This window comes from Populus trichocarpa, chromosome 1, assembly GCF_000002775.5.
Source record: "Populus trichocarpa isolate Nisqually-1 chromosome 1, P.trichocarpa_v4.1, whole genome shotgun sequence".
NCBI lineage: Eukaryota > Viridiplantae > Streptophyta > Magnoliopsida > Malpighiales > Salicaceae > Populus > Populus trichocarpa.
Window position 1 is genome coordinate 45,371,278 of NC_037285.2, and position 24,927 is coordinate 45,396,204.

The 24,927-nt window shown below is 37.8% G+C and overlaps 1 protein-coding gene and 1 long non-coding RNA gene across 18 annotated transcripts in view; both read right to left on the bottom strand.

Moving 5' to 3' along the window:
* LOC18096055 (uncharacterized) overlaps positions 1–24,927 on the bottom strand; it is a 691,470-nt gene that overhangs the window by 177,398 nt on the left and 489,145 nt on the right. For 7 of the 16 annotated variants that reach the window (XM_052448461.1, XM_052448454.1, XM_052448439.1 and 4 more), the window contains one exon: positions 24,202–24,274. In XM_052448461.1, the coding sequence (XP_052304421.1) occupies positions 24,202–24,274 (73 nt within the window). The other 9 variants (XM_052448467.1, XM_052448468.1, XM_052448414.1 and 6 more) reach the window with 7 other exon arrangements.
* Positions 14,281–15,602, bottom strand: LOC127904510 (uncharacterized). 2 transcript variants are annotated; one of them, XR_008057777.1, is made up of 2 exons: positions 15,546–15,602; positions 14,281–15,193 (listed from the first exon to the last, which is right to left on the bottom strand). It is a non-coding gene; the product is annotated as an uncharacterized LOC127904510 (long non-coding RNA). The 2 variants fall into 2 exon arrangements; XR_008057778.1 differs by lacking the exon at positions 15,546–15,602 and adding an exon at positions 15,431–15,450.

Here is a 24,927-nt window from a genome sequence, read left to right on the forward strand (position 1 = left end):
GAAATCACTTTCATGTATTTCACAAAAACATTGTTGAAATCACTTTCATGTATTTCACAAAAAAAAACCAATGTTGAAATCACTTTCATGTATTTCACAAAACCATTGTTGAAATCACTTTCATGTATTTCACAATGCTAATCTGAAATCACTTTCATGTGTTTCAGAAAACAAATGTTGAAATCACTTTCATGTATTTCACAAAAAAACCAATGTTGAAATCACTTTCATGTATTTCACAAAACCATTGTTGAAATCACTTTCATGTATTTCACAAAACCGTTGTTGAAATCACTTTCATGTATTTCACAACATTAATCTAAAATCACTTTCATGTATTTCACAAGATCAATAATGAAAACACTTTCATGTTTTTCATTTGGGCAGGTCGCCCATAAGAATTAGACCAACTGAAAAATCTGTGCATTTTTCAACACTTCCATCGTTTTTCTTTACAAAACTTACTATGCAAAGTCAAAAGAAAATGAATTTTCCAATGCCTTTGCACCGTAAGCATTGTAAAGAGGGGGCAACTGTTGTAACCCAATTTTGGATCCACCAAGATTTTCTCAAATGTTATTTTATTTCTATTATTATTTATAAAAATCCAAAAAAATTAAGAAAAAGGAAAATTCAAAAATATATTTTTCTCGAGTCAACCGCATCTTTCCATCAAAACCGAATCTACCGAGTCAATACGGGTCTACCGGGTCAATACGGGTCAAACCATGTCGACCAGGGTAAAAAATGAGTTTCGGCCCGTTTCGGGTCAAAACTGTTATTTTTGACCAAAACCGAGTTCACCAGGTCAGTACGGGTCAAACCATGTCGACCAGGGTAAAAAATGAGTTTCGGGCCGTTTCGGGTCAAAACCGTCATTTTTGACCAAAACCGAGTTCACCGGTTCAATACGGGTCAAACCATGTCGACCAGGATAAAAAATGAGTTTCATGCCATTTTGGGTCAAACCTATTATTTTTTGGTCAAAACCCGGTCCACCGGGTTTATATCCATTGAAAGTTTTTTTTATGTTTCAACATAATTTTCGGTAATTTAAAATTGATTTTTAGCGGTTGAATCGGGCTTTTTTCTAATACTGATTTGAATTTTTAATTTTATCTATATAAATATTTAGTATTATATATAATAAAACAAAATCAATAATTCAAATGTAAATTTTGTTTCAACGGAGCAGTTTAATTATACAAGTAGCAGGTATGTTAATATAATTTTTTATTTAAGGTAGATGGAAAGCAGATGCTTGCTGTCCCCTCTCATTGGCTATAAATAGCCAGTGACAGTGCGCCAACCAAAAAAAAAAAAAACAAAGGGAAGAAAAAAAAAAAGAAGAGAGATTACATATTTACTATTCAGGTTTTTTTTACTATTTCTTCACGAGAGTAGGATATTGATTTTTATTAAAAACAATATGAAAAATACCAAATATATCCTAACCGTTAGATCTAATAGTGTTTAGATCTGAACCGTTGACTTAATAGGATACAATAGGGCTTACCACACTAGATTAAAACCCAAACACATCTCAGCCCTTGAAATATTCCAAGATTTGATCCCGTTGCGCCACGTCATCCGGTGTACCGAGCTTTGGTGCACCGCGCCACACCAGATCAAAGCTCCGCTCATCCGGACCGTCCAATCAACCTGCAAATCGGGCCAATCACCGCCGCACGATCTTTCCATCATAAATCCAACGGATCACAGGCCTCAGCTGCACCGGTGTACCGTGTTTGCGTTCTCACCATAGCATAACCCAGAGCATCTCTCTCCTCTCGCCGGCGACTCCCTCTCTCTCCTCCGATCTCCCATATCCGGCCATCGAAAGCTTCCAAGCCACCACAGAAAGGTCGCTATCCTCATATAAAGCCAATCCCCGGTCGGTTTCATCGTTTTAGCCGCCCCGTTTGGCCGGAAAAGGGCCGCGATCGTCGGCTGCCACCGAAGCTTCAAACCGACGATTCTCCCTCGTCAGCTATCAACGGCCGTCAAGACCACCACCATCAGAACCCTCGACATCAGATCTACCAGGATCGACCATCGGTTGGCCAGAAATCCCGCCGGAAAATTTCGCCGCCTCCAACAGTAGCCGCGCGTGTGCCACACGCGCCGCCAGTGGCATTTTCGTGATTTTCAGAGAAATTTGAGGGTATTTCAGTATTTTACCTATACAGTGGCACTCAGGTAATTTTTCGGGGTTTCTACTGGTATTTTTGATATTTTTTATATATAAATGCTTGTAAATTTTCTTGCATGTTGTAAAAAATACAAAAATCAAAGTCGACACGTCTCTTTTTTTAAAAGGACCGATGTCAAAAATGTAAATACCAAATATGGATTATGTCCATTATTTCTTTTGGTAACCCAGACGTAACTCTCCTTTTTAGGGACAAACGTCAATATTTTAGACGAGTCTCCTAATTTTTAGGGACTGGTGTCATTTTTAACGTGTCTCCTATTTTTAGGGACCGACGTTAACCATTTAAAAAAAAACAAATTACCAATAAACCCAAAATATAATGGATTATATCCATTATTTCTTTTGGTAACTCAGACGAGTCTCCAATTTTTAGGGACTGATGTCATTTTTAACGTATCTCCTATTTTTAGGGACCGATGTTAATCATTTACAAAAATTTACAAATAAGCCCAAAATATAATCGCATTTGAATCAAATAAAAACACACAAGTAAGGGTTGTCGCACGTGCGCGACGTCGCGGCGATCGTCCACCCACAATGTGTGATGGGGGGATATATATCTGGTCAATGTGGGGAGACAAGGAATTCGTTGTCTCTTAGTAGTGAAAAATGGTGTGGGAGTCGCCACCTAGTATTTTGGTCACTAGGAACCCTAACTGGTCTCAGAGATCGGGCACGGGGACTGGTTGCGTAAAGGGAAGGTATTAGCACCCCAAATACGCCCTACCTAAGGTAAGCTGCATTGTTTGATTGTCTGATAAAAAAAGCTAAGGTGTTATTGTATTTCTAGTTGTTGGTCCCTTGATAGTTCAAGAAAAGTCCTCCTCAATAAGGAGGTCCTTATCTTATCGGGTAAAGCCTAACCGTTCTAACGTCTATGTAAAAAAACATATTTTTAATATCAGGAATACGTTCTACGTATAAATTCGTAATCCCAAATACTAAAAGAAGACCAAAAGATTTTTTAAGAATTTTTGAAATATTGGCCTAGTTCTCATGGCTTGAATAAACTGGTTATTAAAGCCAAAATGCATGCTAATATATATATTGTTTTTGAAATTTCCTTTGTTGTGTGAAAATATGATGTTATAATATTTATATATATATATTGGAGAGACTAGGCCGTATGCATGAAAACAAAACATTTTTTTTTTTGAAGACTTGACAAAAACCAGGTATTTTAATATCGGATTTGTATCTTTACAGTATAAAAATACAAACCGATATTGATCAAAATACAGTAATAAATTTAGAGAAAATTACATTTTTTTTGAAATAATTTTTAAAGAATTTTTTGTTCGAACGGGCCAGACCCGGCCCCGAAAGGAGACTGGGCCGAAATCGGCCCAAAATAAAACGGGTCTACTTTCTACAGGGCTGGACTCAGCCCAGCAGCATGGGCTGGGGTTCCAGCCCAAAACAACAGTAAACGGGGTCACTGTACATCGGGGGTACTGTACACGCATAGTAACCGGGGTACTGTACACGCATAGCAACCCGTTAATTAATTAGCTGGTTACTATGCACATGTACAGTAACCGGCTAATTATTTTCTTGCTTGCAGAACGTGCACAGTGCACGTTCCGCATGCAAGAAGATGAACAGTAAAACGAGATAAGGGGCAGAGGGCTGACCTGTGGTGGCTCTGAAGGCGGTGCTGCTGGCGGTTGCTGACCGGAGAATGGCTTGGACGGTGGTGAGCTTTTCTTCCCTTTCTTCACTATGTTTTCCCTTACTCTGTTCTCCTCTGCTTCTCCTTTCTTCTTCTGTTTCTCATGGTGCTCTTCCCTCTCGCGGTGGTTCTGCTGTTGTTTGGCAGCTTTGATGGTGCTGGTGGCAATGGAGAGGACGCCCGATGATAGCAGTTGTTTTCTTCTTCTTCTTCCCCTGCTGCTCGCGAGGCAGGCGCTCCCTTTTTCTTCAAGCAGCAACGCCGGGTGGGAGGAAGGTGATGAACTGAGGCAGGATGGTGGTGGCGTTTGGCAATGCTGGTGCAGTTGGCGTGTTACTGCAACTGCTCCTGGTGTTGCCACTGCTGCTCTTCCTCCTGGTGTTGCTGCTGCTGCTCTTCTCCTGGTGTTGCTGCTGCTGGGCTAGAGGAGATGATGAGGGCGTTGGCAGCATTGGTGCGGCTCCTGGTGTTGCTGCCGCTGCTGGGATAGAGGAGAAAATGAGGTCGGTCTGGGGCTCCGTTGACAGAGAAGGTTGTTTCGGGTGCAGGGAAGAAATGGCCGAGAGAGGGGAATGGCCAGGAGGGGGACTGTTTTTTGGGTGCTCTCCCTCTTTCTCCTCCGTTCAACAAAACTCTCCTCGTTTTAAACTTCTTCCTCTCTCTGTTTCAAAAAGTTTTCCCCCCCCCCTTTGTACTGCTGTGTTGGGTGCTATTTATAGAGCCAAGTGAGTGGGGCTTCTTACCGTTGCGCATGGGAGCAGGGCAAGCGGCGGCTGGTCGGCCATTGGGTGCTACTGTCGAGGTTCAACTCCAACGGCATGGGGCCTCGGGTTGAGGAACAGTGTCAAAACGACACTGTTCAAATTCTTTTTTTTTTCTTTTTTTTTTTATTATTATTATTATATATATATTTTTTATTTGTGGGGACCCAAAAATGGGTTACAACAGATGCCCCCTCTTTATAATGCTTACGAAGCAGCATGGGTTTTGCGTAGTAAGTTTTATAAAGATAAACAAAACTGAACTTCCGAAACTGATATTGTCGAAGCTTGATCTATCTGGAACTGTCTTTACAGCAGCTCGCCTTCAACCCGAAAAAAATGATCAAAACTTAGTCCTCTTGAGATCCCAATCCGGCAATCCCCTGACCTCTAACTTGGATTAGATTAACCTGGCATTCCATCCGAGATCCATTCTGGCGATCTCTTTTAACTAAAAATCCATATTTGTAGTTGGGCCAAACTGAAATCCCATCTGATGATTTCCCTTAGCTAATATCGATGTTACGGTTGGGCTAACCTGAGATCCCTTCCGGCGATCCCCTTTAACCAGAACCATTATTCTGTGTGTGGTTGGGCTAACCTGAGATCCCATCTGGCGATCCCCTTTAACCAGAACCAAAATCATGTGTGTGGTTGGGCTAACCTGAGATCCCATCTGGCAATCCCCTTTAACCAGAACCATTATTCTGTGTGTGGTTGGGCTAACTTGAGATCCCATCTGGCGATTCCTTTACCCATAACCTAAATACAAAAACACGTATGTGGTCTCATTATGACGGGTGACCTGCCCGAATGGGAAAAGGAAAGAGTGGTCTCATTATTATGGGTGACCTACCCAGGGGGAAGAATGGCCTCATTATTATGGGTGACCTACCCAGGTAAAAAAAAGATGAAGAATGGTCTCATTGTATGGGTGACCTACCCAGGAAAAATGATGGTCTCATTGTATGGGTGACCTACCCAGGAAAAATGATGGTCTCATTGTATGGGTGACGAACCCAGGAAAAATGATGGTCTCATTGTATGGGTGACGAACCCAAGAAAAATGATGGTCTCATTGTATGGGTGACGAACCCAAGAAAAATGATGGTCTCATTGTATGGGTGACTAACCCAAGAAAAATGATGGTCTCATTGTATGGGTGACGAACCCAAGAAAGAAAAATGATGGTCTCATTGTATGGGTGACTAACCCAAGAAAAATGATGGTCTCATTGTATGGGTGACGAACCCAAAAAAAATGATGGTCTCATTGTATGGGTGACGAACCCAAGAAAAATGATGGTCTCATTGTATGGGTGACTAACCCAAGAAAAATGATGGTCTCATTGTATGGGTGACGAACCCAAGAAAAATAATGGTCTCATTGTATGGGTGACCTACCCAAGGGGAAGAATTCTTAGTAAACTCCATGCTTTTCTAAGAAATAGTTTCAATACGATGTCCCTTCTAGCGACCTTCCTTGATAAATGTCGAAGTACGAGATCCTTTCTGGCGATCTCAAATAACTTGGAATCCCATCGGGCAATTCCTTTTACCAAAGCTAAAACATGAAGTTCCTTCTGGCGACCTTCATCGAAATACAAGATCCCTTCTGGCGATCTGCTTTATCCAAACAACTTGGAATCCCATCTGGCGATTCCTTTTAACCAACATGTAATACGAGGTCCCATCTAGCGACCTCCAAATAGCGAAACACGAGATCCCTTCTGGCGATCTCCTTTAATCAACTTGGAATCCCAATCTGGCGATTCCTTTTAACCAACATGAAATATGAGGTCCCATCTGGCGACCTTCATCAACTTGGAATCCCATCTGGCGATTCCTTTTATTCAAAGCTGAAATAATGAGATCCCTTCTGGCGATCTCCTTTAATCAAAAACCAAAAAAATCTATTTTGTAAATCGGTCAACCTGGAATCCCATCTGGCGATTCCCTTTAACCGATTGCTCGATGTCGTTCTTCCTGATGGCAGGGTTTGAAAATTATTATCTTCTCTTCTTGTTGTTCTAGAATCAACTCAATGATTCTTTCTTCACCTCCAATTTTGTTGGAATGCATTAAGGTCTCCTCCTGTAATGATCCAAAAAACATATATGCAATGATTTATGATTAGATGCCATGCATGCATTTGTACCTGGTTTTGAAACATAGGCCCCATCATCTTCTTCTATTTCATGAAACTCTCTCTTGATATGAGCTTGCTTTTGAAGTCGTATGCTGGATTCATTTCTCGTGCTGCCTCTTTTTACCTATCATATCTTTGAGAAGAAGTCTTCGACTTTTTACAAGTAGCTTTTTCAAAATGTATGACTTGTCATTGTCTTCTTTGTCATGCTTTCGTCAAATGCTTTAACTTATCTTTTCAAATCTACGGGCTCTCATCTCGTTTTAAAATCACGTAAAACTTTTCATGAAATATAATTTATTGCCACAGTGTGGGGTGTGAAAAATATGTCAAGTTTAGATTTAATTTGATTCTCTCCAATTGATGGAGTCATCTCTTTAGTCATGTGTTAAAACAATTCTTTTAAGTAAAAGATTTCAAATGCTTTGAGATCATATGTTTTATATATATATATATATAAAAAAAGGTTCCTTGCAAAGAGAATTCATGGCCGAACCTTTCTTATTGATTGGGAAGCATAGTATTTCTTTATAGAGTCATCATTCATAAGTTTAACTAGATCTTCTCCATCCATCCTAGATAACAAATAAAGCTCCTCTCGAGAATGTTTTCTTTAACATGTAAAGGCCCTCATTGTTTGGCGTCCTTTTACTTTGATCCTCTTCTGGTAAAGGCTATATTCAGTACAAAATCTCCTTCATGGAATCCTCGAGATCGGACCTTCTTATCATATGATTAGGCCATCTTTGATGATGACAGATTGCAGCTAATCTCTTTTCACTGATCATATTCAACTATTCATATCTAACTTTTAATCTTCTCTAGCATGGTCAGCTAGGTGATCGGCAATGACATTCATGGCTTTCCTTATCATATATACTATGTTGTACTCAGCTAGTATAACTTGCCATTTTGCAATTCAGCTTGATAGATAGGGGTAGATTTAGTAGGTACTGCTTGATTTTCTCGAAAGCTTTTTTTCACTCTTATTCCAAATTCCAAGATTCTTCTTCCTTAACAACTGAAAATGGGATCATAAATTGGGATATCAATCGAGCAATGTAATTCAACCTTCCCAAGAACCTCCTTATATCACTCTCAGTCTTGAGAGGTGGCATAGATTGAATAGCTTTTACTTAACCCGGATCCACTTCTACCCCTTCGTCACTCATCATAAATCCCAATAACTTTCCAGATTTCACCCCGAATAAACATTTTGTGTGGTCAAGCCTCAACTTATACTTCTTTGGTCTTTCAAGACAATTCCTTCAATATTTGGACATGATTCTCTCCGTCTCTAGGTTTGGCAATCATGTCATCCACTTATACTTCAATCTCTTTGTGCATCATGTCGTGAAATAGAGTTACCATGGCCCTTTTGGCAGGTGGCCCTAATATTCTTCAACCCAAATGACATGACCTTATAGCAAAGTTTCCCCATGGTGTTGTCTTCTTCTTATCCTTTACGCCATTTTTATCTGATTGTAACCTAGAAATCCATCAAAATATGTGGAGATATATGCTGCATTGTCAACTAACATATCTATGCGCGGTAGACAAACTTTGATTTTATCTTTCTTTTTGGGTAATACCACTATATTGGACACCCATTGTGGATATTTGACTACCTCTAGAAAACCGGTGTTCCACTGCTTTTCAATTTCTACCTTTACTCTTTCTTAACCGATTTGCATCCTTCTACTAGTGGTACCATATACAAACCAGGCACATCCTTGTAGGACCAGGCAAAAACATCCATAAAATCTCAAAGTAATCAACTCTTCTCCTTCTTTAGGAGTGATCATAGTCCATATCTTCAATTTTTCTCTTATTTTTTCATTGCCCGCATCTATGGTTTCAAATTCCTCTCTGGCGGGTTTCCAAGCTTGTTCATGTTGTCCTATTTTCATCCACTTCTTCCTCTTCTATAGCTACTATGTTTTCTTAAGTTTGGCCATTCATTCTTAGTGTAAAGTGTAAATGTTTGTTTTGAAAGATCCGATTTGAAAACGGAAAGTGATGTGTAAAAACATCAAGATGAACTTTTGAAAATGCATGATCTCATTAAAGGAAAAAATAAATAAATAAATAAATTGTCTCAAAACATTTGCTTGAGCAAACCGATTAGGTGCGCAACATCATTCCAAACTCCATGAAGCTTTCTTTGGTACTGAGCTTTTGGGTGTAACCTTTCTTCATTTTCCATCCTTTTCTTTAATTGAGTGTTGTGCATTCTAGAAGGAGGATCTATGTTTCTAGGTCTGATGCGTGCATAGATGTATAAGAAAATGCATGACATAATGCATGATTGTCATAAGAATGCTTTGTATATTGGGTACGGATGCAGCCTTCTTGTGAACGAATAACAGCCACCACCTTATAAACATAGGCTCTCTTGTTACATTGCTAGGAGTACTGCCTTTCGAGTCGTTTGTTTGAATCATGTTCACCAAGAGACAGATTTTGCATAAGAAGATGGGTCAATGCCTAATGCTTGACAAGTTTGTTACCTTTCCTCCACAAACTCTCTAGCCAAAGATAAACAGGCAAAGCCGCGATTCTCAATCTTCCCTAGAAAGGCATCGGTTTTAGCTAGGCTTCGGCGCTAGCGAATGCTGTCCCCTCCTACTTTTCATGCATGGATTCTAATAATCCGATCATGCGCAACAACTTTGTCCATTTGCTCATTCGTCTTGGTCATCTTTTCTATGAGCAACATATTGGTTTTGTTCAAAGCAGCATTGCTAGCGTCTATTTAATCCTTGTATTTTTCCATTGCTGCTAGCTTATTGTCCAAATACTTCACCTTTTCGCGCTCCTTGTCAAGTTTTATCCTCATAACTTTTATCTCATTCTTAACCGCTAACTTTGCTTCAATAGCCTTAAACCTTTCCTTTTACTCTCTTCCTTTACAATCTCCATCAAATGGTCTTCCTAATCCTTCCATCCGTTCGAATTGAACTTGTGTAGATTTTTCTTAGGTATATTTTATGCTTCTTTGGCAATCTTTAAAGTCAATCTCCATTGCTTCAAGTTCAAAGCAACTTTGCATCCAATCCAAACTCATCCCTCCTAGCTCCTTCTCACTTCTTTCCTAGTAATCTTCTCTTCACCTAGCTTTAACTCAAGCTTTGTTATCCTCGCATCAATAGATTGTATTTGCTCATCCTTTCTGCTTTTGCTCAATTCTATCCGAAACTTTTCCACTAGTCTTCCTTATTGACCATTTTCCTCTTAATAAGCTCCTCTATAGTTTGGGGAGATTTGGCTTCTATTAGCTGAAGCAGTTAAGTCTCTCCATCTTGCATATCTTTCACTTGCACTTGCATCCTTTAAACCTCCTATCTCAACCAAAACCAGATGCTTCCAATCTTGTTTGATGATCTCCACAACTTCTTGTGCAATGGGATCTTCGAACAAACCAAAGAATTGAGCAATTCCTATAGTCCTTGGAACAAATTGCATGCCCCCAAGTTGCCTTACCACAAGGGTAGGAGCATAACTTACATAACTTGTGATCCTTACCAAAAGCACCCAGCGTCTTTGCCCACAACTCACCAAGACATCCACTATAGTGACCCACGGGGCTCTCCACTGAAATCACTATTAGGCAAACCTTCTAATTTGTCAACCCAAACCTGGTTGCCTAGATCTTCCCATTCTTTTCTTCTACCAACTTCAGGGGTCTTTGGGTGAACCACGAAAAATTATTAAAGATAGGCCTTTTTGTTTCGATGTGGCTAACCATCTAGATATACAACAACTGCCTCATTGCTCCTTTTCCGGTCTTCCTACAATGGTTAAGTGTCACGATAGTTTCAACTAAATTAAAAAACCACTGGATTGATTTGTGTATTCTCATACTCTACATAAGCAACAGCGGCCTCCAAACTCACTACATTCGTCTGGCCTAGGAACAACACAAGGCCAAATATACTCTATTTCTGATCCTGACCTTTTTCTAGTTCAATTTCTAACATCCTCCACTTCAGACCGGTACCATTCTTTTTCCAAAAACTTTTCCAAGTAGGCAATTCTGAGCAGTTTTGACAGTTCGGGGGTGATCTTGTCAAATCTCAAAGGAAAATAAATCCTATACAAATTGTTTGGAAACTCAGTCAACATCCTATATTAGGACATAGGTTTATGCTTCCAAAAGAAAAACACCGGTAGTCTGGATCCCAAAAATGAACTAAGGCTCGCACAGTTCTGCTTAAACTTCTACCCTTGCGATTTCTACCAAACGTCTATATTTCCTAAAAAACACATCCTCATCCACATTCTGAAAGTGAGTCACTAACTTGGTCACCTCATTCATAATGCAATTCAGGTTCTTGATTGGTGACAACTTCTTAGCATCGCTTCTGAGGCAGTCTCCTTCAGTCAATTGTGACATTTCAGAATTTTTTCGTATTCTATGATGGAAAATTTAGCAATGGTGGCCATTTCATTCACAAGTCCTGGGAAAAATACCTTTAGGTTTAGACTTGTTTTGATGCAAAAGAGATTATGGAGCATACAACCTAAAGGTAGGTTCTAGTTCCTTTATGTGAGACATAGGATAGATTTACTACTTGGTCTCTAAAAGGGGTCTCTTGCTGTCCCAGTGATTGCCCTCGTGGAGGCAATATGGGGGCTTGTAGGCAATGAGATGGCACATGTACCAACTATTACCAGTCTAAGCACTCAGCGAAGAGTTGGGGTTTACACAAACTTAAACCTTGACTAACAGTCGTAAGGTAAGCTGCTAGTCCCCCACTTAACTTAAAGTTTGTGTGTGCTCTCAATAATCAAAGTATGTGATGCATGAGACAGTTCTATATAATGCATGAACAATGTGTAAAAATATTTAAAGCATATACGCATGAGACAGTTCTATATTTAACAATAAACACACGAAAACAAAAACAAATCAGACAAAAACAAAGCTTAGTCCACAAGGTCCCCAGTGGAGTCGCCATTCTGTCGCACGTGCGCGACGTCGCGGCGATCGTCCACCCACAATGTGTGATGGGGGGATATATATCTGGTCAATGTGGGGAGACAAGGAATTCGTTGTCTCTTAGTAGTGAAAAATGGTGTGGGAGTCGCCACCTAGTATTTTGGTCACTAGGAACCCTAACTGGTCTCAGAGATCGGGCACGGGGACTGGTTGCGTAAAGGGAAGGTATTAGCACCCCAAATACGCCCTACCTAAGGTAAGCTGCATTGTTTGATTGTCTGATAAAAAAAGCTAAGGTGTTATTGTATTTCTAGTTGTTGGTCCCTTGATAGTTCAAGAAAAGTCCTCCTCAATAAGGAGGTCCTTATCTTATCGGGTAAAGCCTAACCGTTCTAACGTCTATGTAAAAAAACATATTTTTAATATCAGGAATACGTTCTACGTATAAATTCGTAATCCCAAATACTAAAAGAAGACCAAAAGATTTTTTAAGAATTTTTGAAATATTGGCCTAGTTCTCATGGCTTGAATAAACTGGTTATTAAAGCCAAAATGCATGCTAATATATATATTGTTTTTGAAATTTCCTTTGTTGTGTGAAAATATGATGTTATAATATTTATATATATATATTGGAGAGACTAGGCCGTATGCATGAAAACAAAACATTTTTTTTTTTGAAGACTTGACAAAAACCAGGTATTTTAATATCGGATTTGTATCTTTACAGTATAAAAATACAAACCGATATTGATCAAAATACAGTAATAAATTTAGAGAAAATTACATTTTTTTTGAAATAATTTTTAAAGAATTTTTTGTTCGAACGGGCCAGACCCGGCCCCGAAAGGAGACTGGGCCGAAATCGGCCCAAAATAAAACGGGTCTACTTTCTACAGGGCTGGACTCAGCCCAGCAGCATGGGCTGGGGTTCCAGCCCAAAACAACAGTAAACGGGGTCACTGTACATCGGGGGTACTGTACACGCATAGTAACCGGGGTACTGTACACGCATAGCAACCCGTTAATTAATTAGCTGGTTACTATGCACATGTACAGTAACCGGCTAATTATTTTCTTGCTTGCAGAACGTGCACAGTGCACGTTCCGCATGCAAGAAGATGAACAGTAAAACGAGATAAGGGGCAGAGGGCTGACCTGTGGTGGCTCTGAAGGCGGTGCTGCTGGCGGTTGCTGACCGGAGAATGGCTTGGACGGTGGTGAGCTTTTCTTCCCTTTCTTCACTATGTTTTCCCTTACTCTGTTCTCCTCTGCTTCTCCTTTCTTCTTCTGTTTCTCATGGTGCTCTTCCCTCTCGCGGTGGTTCTGCTGTTGTTTGGCAGCTTTGATGGTGCTGGTGGCAATGGAGAGGACGCCCGATGACAGCAGTTGTTTTCTTCTTCTTCTTCCCCTGCTGCTCGCGAGGCAGGCGCTCCCTTTTTCTTCAAGCAGCAACGCCGGGTGGGAGGAAGGTGATGAACTGAGGCAGGATGGTGGTGGCGTTTGGCAATGCTGGTGCAGTTGGCGTGTTACTGCAACTGCTCCTGGTGTTGCCACTGCTGCTCTTCCTCCTGGTGTTGCTGCTGCTGCTCTTCTCCTGGTGTTGCTGCTGCTGGGCTAGAGGAGATGATGAGGGCGTTGGCAGCATTGGTGCGGCTCCTGGTGTTGCTGCCGCTGCTGGGATAGAGGAGAAAATGAGGTCGGTCTGGGGCTCCGTTGACAGAGAAGGTTGTTTCGGGTGCAGGGAAGAAATGGCCGAGAGAGGGGAATGGCCAGGAGGGGGACTGTTTTTTGGGTGCTCTCCCTCTTTCTCCTCCGTTCAACAAAACTCTCCTCGTTTTAAACTTCTTCCTCTCTCTGTTTCAAAAAGTTTTTCCCCCCCCCCTTTGTACTGCTGTGTTGGGTGCTATTTATAGAGCCAAGTGAGTGGGGCTTCTTACCGTTGCGCATGGGAGCAGGGCAAGCGGCGGCTGGTCGGCCATTGGGTGCTACTGTCGAGGTTCAACTCCAACGGCATGGGGCCTCGGGTTGAGGAACAGTGTCAAAACGACACTGTTCAAATTCTTTTTTTTTTCTTTTTTTTTTTATTATTATTATTATATATATATTTTTTATTTGTGGGGACCCAAAAATGGGTTACAACAAGGGTAACCTTTCTTTTGAAAGGATGTTTTACGGGTGGTGTCTACCTTCCCTTAATCATAACTAACCCCGTACCCGAATCTCTGGGACCAGTGTCTAATTTGGGATTTCTAGTTCCCTCAAATTACTAGATGGCGACTCCAATAAAATCTTTGTTTTCCCCCAAAAGAGAAAAAACCCTTTTTGTTAAACAAACAAAAAAAGCGGGAGCCGTCGCCCGACGTCGTGTATCGACAGTAGTCATCGCCCTTATCCTAACTTTTTATTTCCTAATAAAATCTCACGGTTTTTCATCATGTTCAAAGGAAAAGTTGACCTTGCAAATGGTGCTCTAAGGAACCAAGTCATCCTAGAACTAATCATCCACCTAATCTCATCAACTCCTTGTTGCACAAACAACTTGTCTCACTTAAAGGGGATTTTAATGATGAACAAACACCAACTCCTTGTTGCTCAAATACATATGCTCATTTAAACACAATTTTGCATTACCTAGAACTGACAAGGCCTAAAATTCCTGACATATAATTTTGTTTTAAAGGAACTTCAGGATTTCTATATAGGATGCTTGACCTCATTAAAGATAAACTGAGGACATCCATAACATAAATTATCTTCCTTGCCCCAAAGTCAGCACAGAAAAACCCTGTTCAATATAAAGGTTCTGAATGTTTTTCCTAAATTTCATGAGCTGGCATTCAACACATCAAACTCCCAATTTAGCATTCTTATGCAAACTACAACTGCAAAAGGCTTGTACATGTAGGGGAGGTAGGAAGAGCTGCAAAGTTGTGGCATCTATTGTTATGCTGTTCAGAGTTTCTATCTCATCATCCAATCTGCCAAAAATATAAGAGATCATGTGCATCATCAAAAGCCCTAGCCGCTATATGAACAAAGCACCTAAAAAATTAATCACCTACCTAATCTAATTCAGGAAAATTTGGTCAAAATCTCCTACAATGAAACGAGTTATTTGAATGCATAGACAGGAAATTCAGGTAAACACACACACACCTGATCATAAATTTCCTAAAGAAATTCTGAATTGTAACATTGGTAAACAAAGAGTGACAATATCATCACATTAAAAATGCATTTCACTCAAAACAAATAATAGCTCAAGAAAAAAAATTGCAAGAGGCCAAGAGAGAATAAAGTAAGCAGTCCATAAAAAAGAGACAGAGAGACATTGTTCCAATAGAGAAAAGTAATTAAAACCCAACAACTAAAACTGAGAAAGAATCAAACCAGTGAGTAACTAATCCTTTTAAAGCATTCCAAGAATGGCAACCAAATGTAACATAATCAACCTGCAAAAACAAACACAAAAAGAATTAGAAGAAGAAATCCCATTAGTTAATAAGTTAAAACAGCAGCAGCAGCAAAAAGACTAAAATTTTAGTTATTTGGACTTGAGAAAAAGCACTGAACCCTCTGTGAAAATGCCATGAAAGGGGTGCTAAGAAACCAGGAACATAAAAACTTGTAAAAGGGTGTTTTTACAAAGCAAGAAAGAAGCTAGGAAGCAAGGAAGCATGCCAGCCTACCCTCACGAACTCTGTTTGTTAAAAAAAAACAAAGAGCACCAAGAAAATCTAATCAGAAATATATTTTTTTTAGTCAGAAATATTTTATGTTGTTGTCTCGGAGAGATGCAGATACCGAGGAACAGTTGTGGGGCCACCATTGGTGAGCAGTGATACAGTGGCAAGTACGTGAAGTAACACATATTACAGTGCGCAATGATAGAGTGAGTCTGGGTGGACAAACTTTTGGTGGTACACGTGGTGCGTAATGATTTGACGGCTTTGGAGAGAAGTTACATGAGGGAAATAAGATGAAAAAAGTGGCCTCTCTAGATTTTGGAAATGTTCTCTGAAGAAAGAAAGAAAATAATCTCAAGGGTGGACAAAAATGGGGTAATATCAGATTTGGAACATAATCTTGGTGAAGAATAACATAATCTAAGGAGAAATCTAGGGCAAGCCCAGTGAGATTTGAGCTTAGATTTTGGACCAATTTATAGCTGGATGATACCATCATGGATGATGTCCAGCTGATAAATGTTTAGTTACTTGCAATTTTATCAAAAAGTTATCAGATTCTGTGTGTGTGAGGCTGCCATAAATTTCTTTCTTCTATGATGGATAAAAAACGCTAAGCAATGAACCATTTTGTCAACCTAGTAAAAAAGGTATTATGGTTATGATAAGAACTCTACAGCCTGTGATTCTATTTTTGAAGGTATTCTTATTATATTTATAATTATAAGAATATTTTAAAAAAACATGGGTAAAATATTATTCTCACATCACTATTTACTGGTATTATAGACTTAAATTCATAGATAATTAAGTAAATTTGTTGAGGAAAAGCAAAATTTAACTATAGATAATCAAAGTGAAAAAAAAAACCTCAAAAAAAGATGGTAGTTTCAAGATTAAAGCCAAAAATTCACTTTGATTCTCATACTTTTCAGATAATGACTTTTTGGTCCCTTAAGTTTTCTCACATTTTATTTTTGATCCACAACTTCATTTTTCTATATTCTCATTCCCTAATTTGATAGAGGAGACAAAAAGTTATTGGATTACAATGTTAGAGAGAGTCTCTGTAACAGCCTCAACATTTGTATTCAAAACAAAGAGCAAGGACATGATGATTCAAATAAGATTATGGAATTTTTTTTTGTAATCAATAAAAAATTCAGCAGAGTTTTTTTTATATTTTTAGATACTAAGTTATCGACTTTTCATCTACAATCCTCAATTATCAAATTTCTTACTCATCCTATCATCCAGAACTTCCTCCTCTCATTACATCACAACTTCTCAATAATCAAATTCACATGTCTAAATAATTCAATATCCCACATTTACATGGATGCAATCCAAAGAATTATTCTACAAATTATAACTGAAGTACATTACACAATTCTAAGATTTACAAATAAGGACCATTAACGAAATTATAATAGAAATAAGTATATAATTAAAGAAGAAATTCATAATTAAGATTATACTACACAAAAGAGCTTTCGATAAACTGTTGACGGATTATATTACATAACAAAATGATAAATTCATTCATTACAAAAAGATACCCAACAAAATATAAGAAAACTAATCTACTGTTCAACCCGATAAGGGGATGTACCTGAAAATTGATTTAATACAATAATTCAATTAGACAGATGAAAAAAAGATATCCTGCTTTCTTTCTTTCTTCCTTTTTTTTAAAAAACAAATTAGTCAAAAGATCATTAAATTAACTTGCTCATGTAGTATTTTATATATATATATATATCAATTAAATTTCAGAATAATCTATGAGTTTGAGTTTGTTTTTTTTTTTTTTTTTTTTTTAATATCAACAAAAAATATAATTATTCCTATCACTCAATTAACCCGACATTACTTTCACTAATAGATGATTAATTTTCCACCAGTCTATTCAACAAACACTATTGTCATCAATCCAAAAATTAGTTTAACGTTTCATCCATTCTTCAGGTACAAATCTCATTAACCAGGAAAATTAATTCTTCATCTCGCCTATTTGTCAGGGCACTAATTCCATTAAATCAGGAATTAGTTCAACGATTTACCCATTCACTAGGGTACTAATCCCATTAACCAAAGACTTAATTCCTCATCATGCCCATTCACCGGGACATTAATCCCATTAATTCAGGAATTAGTTCAACGATTTGCCTATTCACCAGGGTTCTAATCCCATTAACTAGAGAATTAATTCCTTATCACGCTCATTCACCAAGGCATTAATCCCATTAGTTCAAGAATTAATTCATCACATCGCATATCTTATTTTCTAATATAATAATTTCATATTTATCAACCATAATTAATGAAATAAAAATACATATTGACCAATAATAAATTCAGGTACCGTGTAATTACCTGATGACTAAGCTCGAGCAGAAATTTCCTGCTGTGGTGTCGGCCTGGCAGCCTCTCTTGAATTGACAAGTATATCACATCATTATTCCACTTTTCATATTAAAACACTCAATAAATAAAATCATTCCAATTATCCTTTTATTTGCCAAAATAAAATCATTTTGTAAATTTCCTTCCTATTCTTTCAATTTCCACATTGTAACACAATTCATTTCATCATTCAAATCAATATATATATTCTTTAAATTTATTTATTTAATTTTTACCGTAATTTAAATCAAAGAAAAACATAAAAAATTTTCATGATCTATTCACTCTTTAACATTAATATCATCTCTTTCTTACACAATCTCATCATCTTATCAAAACTCTTAAATTTTTATTTTTCTTATTATTAGTTTTCCAAAAATCACTTCTTCAAGAACACCTAAAATTTTTCTTTAATTACCATAATTTCTTACTTTCCCTACTCACTTCAATAATCTTAACACAATTTCACAATCAATTGTAATTTTCTCTAAAATTTATCATGAACCCTAATTCCTCATTTCACAAAGTTCAATCAATTTAAAGCATAAATTCTTCGAGAATCTTATTTAAAAGTGTGAGGACATCTTACCAAGCAATAACCAAAGCTTTAACACTTTTAAATTGAGAAATTTTCCTTGCTTGAATTTGTTTTTCCTCTACTGGCCGAATGCTTCCTTCTCTTTGAAAAAGCAAGTTTTTTTTTTTGTTTCCTTATATCACACACTCACTTGCACTCATATATATATATAAACTCTTTTTTTAAATACCTTCCACATCCCTCAATTTTTTCTTTCCCCCTACACACATATAATTACTTAACTTTTTAAAAATACCTTCTATATTCCTTAATAGTAAATTTTATGATTTTTGGGTAAAATTTCTTGAATCCTAATACCTGTTTATACCAAATTTTATCCAGGTTATTTCAAATTTCACTCAGTTACTCGTTAGTATTTTCAGTTTCATGAAATTCATTTCCATAAAAATTTTATTCACATTTTCATGTTTATTTATTTATATTTATTTTTTATATATATTTTAACACCCGAACAAAACATTTCAATTCAGATTCTCGAATATATCATCATTCTTATAATTTAATTTATCACTTTTCCTCATTTTTTGTAATCTTGACTTTTATTAATATCAATAATATTACCCGGGGTTTTACAGTCTCAGTTGGCACTGATTTTTGCCATAAAAAATGGTTGATTTTAATGATTTTTTTTAATATCTATATGTTTTTTATATATTTTATATGAATAAACTTTATTTTCATGACGTGTTTATAAAAATAAGAATTATTTGTTCTTGGTAAGAAAAAGTGATCTTTAAGATTAAAAAGAAGAAAAGGAGAAAAGTGACCTTTAAGATTAAAAGTATCTGCTCGAAAAAACCATTCAACATAAGATTGCTCTGCTAGGAAAACATGATATCAGTATCAAACTTTTGAACAAAGAGTTCAGCATCCAGTCTCAGTCATCTTGAGATTTGAATGCCCAAATATATTCAGATGCTCATAAAATAACATTTTTAATAATGCATTATGCATTAGAAACAGAACATCAAACTGACAGAGAAAACATGCTGATGCAGAAAATACTCAAGTCGTAGAAAGGAGAACGCATGAAAGTCCACACATTAAACCAAAAGAAACACAAATGGGCAAGCAAACATGCGCCCTTACTTCTGGAGGCTTGTACGATAATGGGCAAGCAACATTGTTTTTTTGAGGTTCGCACAGTAATGACTAAATACACAACATGACATTACTTCTGTGCTGTCAACAATTCTTCTAACTTCTTCAGCAATGTGAAGCCAATTTGTATCCCATTGCCAATGGAACAGTTGGAATTATTTCCCACCAAATCTAAAACATATTCGCAGCACCAACCTTGAAATCATGTAACAGTTAACCACCATTCAACATGAGATTGTTCTGCTAGGAAAACATGATATCAAACTTTTGAACAAATAGTACAGCATCAAGTCCAAATATATTCACAGCTCAAAGACATGAGTCTCCATCTTCTTTCCACCCCATATTTCTGTTCCACTCTCTATTAATGCTTGAATCTTCAGCTACTTCAGGTACCTGTAAACCAATTCAAGCATGGCATGCTCATTTAACTTGTAAATCTTATTATTGAGAGAAACAAGAAACAAACATACTAAAAGAGAGGCAAGAAATCAAGTCAAATCAGCAGCACCTCTGATTGAGCACTCATTGAACCATCTGGTGTAGTAGCAAATTTTGTGGTCAGCTTTGGACATTGATGGACCTTCAACTTCTCCAAACGAGGGAATAAGAAATAATCACACCATCCGAAACTAAAACAGACAATACTTGATAATTGTTCTAGCGACAACTCCTTTAGATTAGGAAGCACTATCTCCTTCTCAACGTTGATAGGTGAAGCTTGACCATCCTGCTCAGGAGACTCTGGAATTATTTCCCTTTCACCATCCTCTTCTCTGATAATATGCTTCAATTGACCGCATTTAATTATGTAAAGTCTTTGTAGCTTTGGCAGACTTCGAGCGAGGGACGGTGTGAAGATAAATGTCAGTTTGTTGAGAGACTCCAAATTCAGACGATTAAGACTTTGGAGGCTGACATGTCTAGATGGCCCCTTCCATATACATTTGAGCTCAGGTAAACATGACAGCCGTAACTCTGTTAAAGATGACAGAAGCGGTAGCTCCTTCTCCTCACTACTTCCTTCATCAGGCTCACCTAATTCAAATACCTCTTCCAATGATTTACAGCTGTCAACAATCACCTCCTTTAGATTGTTCAAAGCTCGCAGCAATTTTGCTGGAAACGGAGTGCGAACATCCCCACAATCGTCCACTCGTACAAATTTTAATCCTTGTAAGAAGCCGTTTTGCTGCCCATGGACGGCCATCTTATCAGAGAACAATATTATATTTTTTCACTCATAAAAACAATTTATATGATGAGAGAAAAAAAAAAAAAACAGGATTACATACTTTTTAGAGATTACATATTATTGTTTCAGTTTTTTTCTTAATTAGAGATAAGTTAAATAATAATTAGATTTTTGCGAAAAAAGGTTACTACAACTCCTAATAATTAGTTTCATGTAAAAAATAAAAATAAAAATAGTAACTAATATTTTTATTTTAGTTATAAAGTTAATAAATTTTTAAAGATATTTTAATTGAATTAAATATTTGAACACAAAATAAGCTAATATGATTTCTATGATTAATTGTTGGTATTAAGTTTCTTATATTTATATATGTTTAGATAAAACAAAAAAATAAGCAGTGACGAAGAAAGAATAAATCTAACAGATAATATAAATTACGTAAATCATGAGACAGTCAAATCTAACAGATAATATGTTCTTCCATATGATTAATTTTTAATAACGCAGACAACAATGAGGCAGTTAAGTTTTTTATATTTATATATGTTTACATAAAAAAATAAATCATAAAAAAATAAAAATAAGCATTTATCAATTACTTTACTTTTAGAAATTGGGAGGAAGAAAGAATAAATTATCGCAATTGACAATTTAATTTAGTGGAGAAATATAAATTACGTACTTGTAGCTGTGCCAACCAATTACCCACTTCTTCGTGCCCTTCAATGGTTAATCTTTGCAAAGGCAATTGAGCATCAAAATTCCTTGGACCTAAAAAGCTGTAATTAGATTGGAGCCAAAGAGAAAATTCTCTTAGCCGAGGGAACTTGATGATGCCTTCTCTGGTAAGTGCATCTCCTTCTCCACCGTAAAATATTTGCTTTAAATTGTCAGCACGAGCAATCCTCATCTGTTCCAGGTTCGTAAGACTTGGAGACATGGAGACAGGGAAGACATATTCCAGTGAAAAACAGAAAGATATGTTGATTTTTTTTAATTTTGGGAAGCGAGGAGACTCTGGAATTATTTCCCTTTCACCATCCTCTTCTCTGATAATATGCTTTAATTCACCGCATTCATTTATGCGAAGGCTTTCTAGCTTTGGCAGATTTCGAGCGAGGGACGGTGTGAAGATAAATGTCAGTTTTTTGAGATCTGAAACTTTCAGATGAACAAGATTTTGGAGGCTGACATGTCTGGTGGGCCCCTTCCATATGCATTTGAGCTCAGGTAACTCTTGCAGCTTTAACAGTGTTAAAGATGACAGCAGCTCCTTCTCCTCACTGCTTCCTTCATCAGCCTCACCCAATTCAAATACCTCTTCCAATGATTTACAGCTGTGAACAATCACCTCCTTTAGATTTTTTAAACCTTGCCGCAATTTTGCTGGAAACAGAGTGAAAACATCCTCACAATCCCTCACTTTTACAAATTCTAATTTATGTAAAAACAATTGCTCAAATGTCTTCGCATTGAAGGATGTACCAGCCAAAATTAATCTTGTCGAGGTTGGGTATCGTCCTGCATCAAACCGATTCCCAAATATTATATCATATTTGCGCAAGCTAACTGGAAAAACAAAATCTCTGGGAATGCATTCAACCTTCGGTATCCACAATGATAATACGGCTAACTGAGACAACGAATTTAGTTCTGTTAGGCTTGCATTCATTCCTCCTGTGCTGTCACATCCAACAGCATCCCATCCCTGAAAGCTGCGATCCCCGATCAACAGCTCTTCTAACTTCTTCAACCTTCCAATCAAATTCACAGGGATCCTTCTTAGCCTTTCACAACCTGTCACATCCAACAACCTCAACTCCTTGAGCTCTCCTATTTCATCAGGTAATTCTTCAATGGATAAGCACCGTCTAAGACCAAGAATCTTAAGTCTCTGCAGCTTTCTCAACCCAATGAGGTCCTTGCATCCACACCTGATCAACACCAACGATTGAAGTTTCGTTGAGAGTTCAAGTGATAGCAATGACAAGCACCCTCCCTTCAGAGACAAAACTTCAATTTCTGTCATCCCTTCAAAAAACCTCTGAGGAACATTCAAACCAGAATCCACTTCCAATAATAGAACTTTGAGCTGTGGGCATACCAATCCTTCAGGAAGTTCTGCTAGTTTATTGCCCATTAACGAAATTGTTGTACAACCTTCAAAGCTTTTACCCGTCCATTGCCACTTCTCTAACCCTAAGCCAGCCTTGACCATGAATCCATATTCTTTTGATGCTATCTGAATAGCAACATCACGAACAAGGTCATGCATTTTCACATGTTCTTCAGTTTCAGAGCCCAACAGCATGCAACAATCTTTGAGGTTTTCGATTGCCACAGAAACTCGTTTCCTTGCATCTTCAATGGGCTCCGCATCTTGATGTAACCCATAGCCAACTGCATATCTCGTCAAGTCCTCGATTGGAATGTCATAATCTTCTGGAAATAAACAGCATAGCACGAAACATGACTTGGTTTCCTCGTACTTCAAATAATCATAGCTCAACTTAAGACATGTGTAAGCATTATTTTGTTCATCAATTTGTTCCATGCGCACAAATTGAGATTCTTTGAGCTGTTTAGACGCTACTTCCCACTGAACTCGTGATTTACCTCTTAGAGCCCTTCCCACTGTCACAAGTGCTATAGGCAAGCCTTGGCATTCTCTCGCAACCTCCCTTGCCACTGTGTTCAAGGTAGAGTCCCCATCACGTAAACCTGCATTGATACTGAATAAATCCCACGCTTCATCTTCGGGTAAGACTCTTAAATGCACTTTTTGCTGGCACTCCATAGAAAAACATATGCCTTGAACACGTGTTGTTAGAAGAATTTTACAACCCCTGTGATCATCACCAAATGGGATCCCTATCTCTTTCAAGTCAATATGTTTCCAAACATCATCCAGGGTTATAAGCATCTTCTCCACTTTCTTCAGTCTCTGCCGTAATCGATCTGCTCTCCCTTCTTTACTGTTTTCTTCAATTTTCAAACCTAACATATCTGCCATTCGGTTCTGAATGTCTATGACATTTGGATTCTGCGACACCGTAGCCATCAAAACTTCATCAAAAAGCTGCGACTCTCTGGCTATCGTGCCTACTCTTTTCACCAGGGTGGTTTTACCCACCCCTCCCATGCCGTACAGTCCGATCATATTGGCGTTGTCATCTTTGAGAGCTTTCATAATCTGTTCCAAAGCTTCTTTTGAAGATTCTGAGGGCGTGAATTCCTTTGATGGAAGAAATTCTATGGGCTGAGGAGGAAATTTGTGGGCCACTTTTGTAAACTTTGTTTCTAAAAGTTTTCTGAAAGTCTCCGACTCCTTGGCCAGTGCCTTGCTTAACTTGAATTGTCGAATGCAGTTTGGACACCAAGTGAAGCATTTGCCATTTTTTCCTATTTCTTTTTCCAAGGGCTTCGCACCTTCAATTTTGCTGTTTGCATCTTCCATCCACTTTTTGACACCTTTCTTAATTTCTTCAGCATTCCTTTCAGCAGCTTCGACTTCTTTTTGCAGACCATCTAGTGCTAAAGCAAGGTTCTCCTTTTGTTCTTTGAATTCTTCAACAAAATTGTTGAAACAGAACATGTAACGGAACTGCCTTCCTACTGGTTCCACCATGAGTTCTGCTATCTTAGATATAATGGATCCACCCACACTTTCGAGAGCCATTTTCCACCAGTCTGAAAATCAGAGAAATGAGGATACAGGACGTGAGAGTGAGTCACTACAAGTAAAACAGGCGCAGAGAGAATGGGAATAGGAATTCCATTACCGTAATTTGGGAAAATATGCGCGGAAAGCACTGGTACTGAGAGCTCAATGAAATAGCGGGAGGAAGAAAAGGAGAAGGCCTTTAGCTCTGTATGGAATCCAGCTTCAAAAGCAACAAGGCAAGGTATAAGGATTCTAACTGACACTTGTGAGTTAAAGCAGTAATTCCCATTAAAAATGCATTTTGATGACATAATTAAGATCATATTGAGACAGTGGCAAACAAAAAATAAATGTATAAAAGTACTCACCTAGCAAAGAAAGAAACGAATGAAAGGTTCAGGATAATCACTTAGCTCGCTTCCAACAACAAATATAATTAATTAATCTAAGCTATGATCGGTCAAAGTTTTTTTTAGTTTTATTCTTTTTTTAAAAAAAAAAACAGGAAAAAACTTGCAAAGAAATAGAATTAC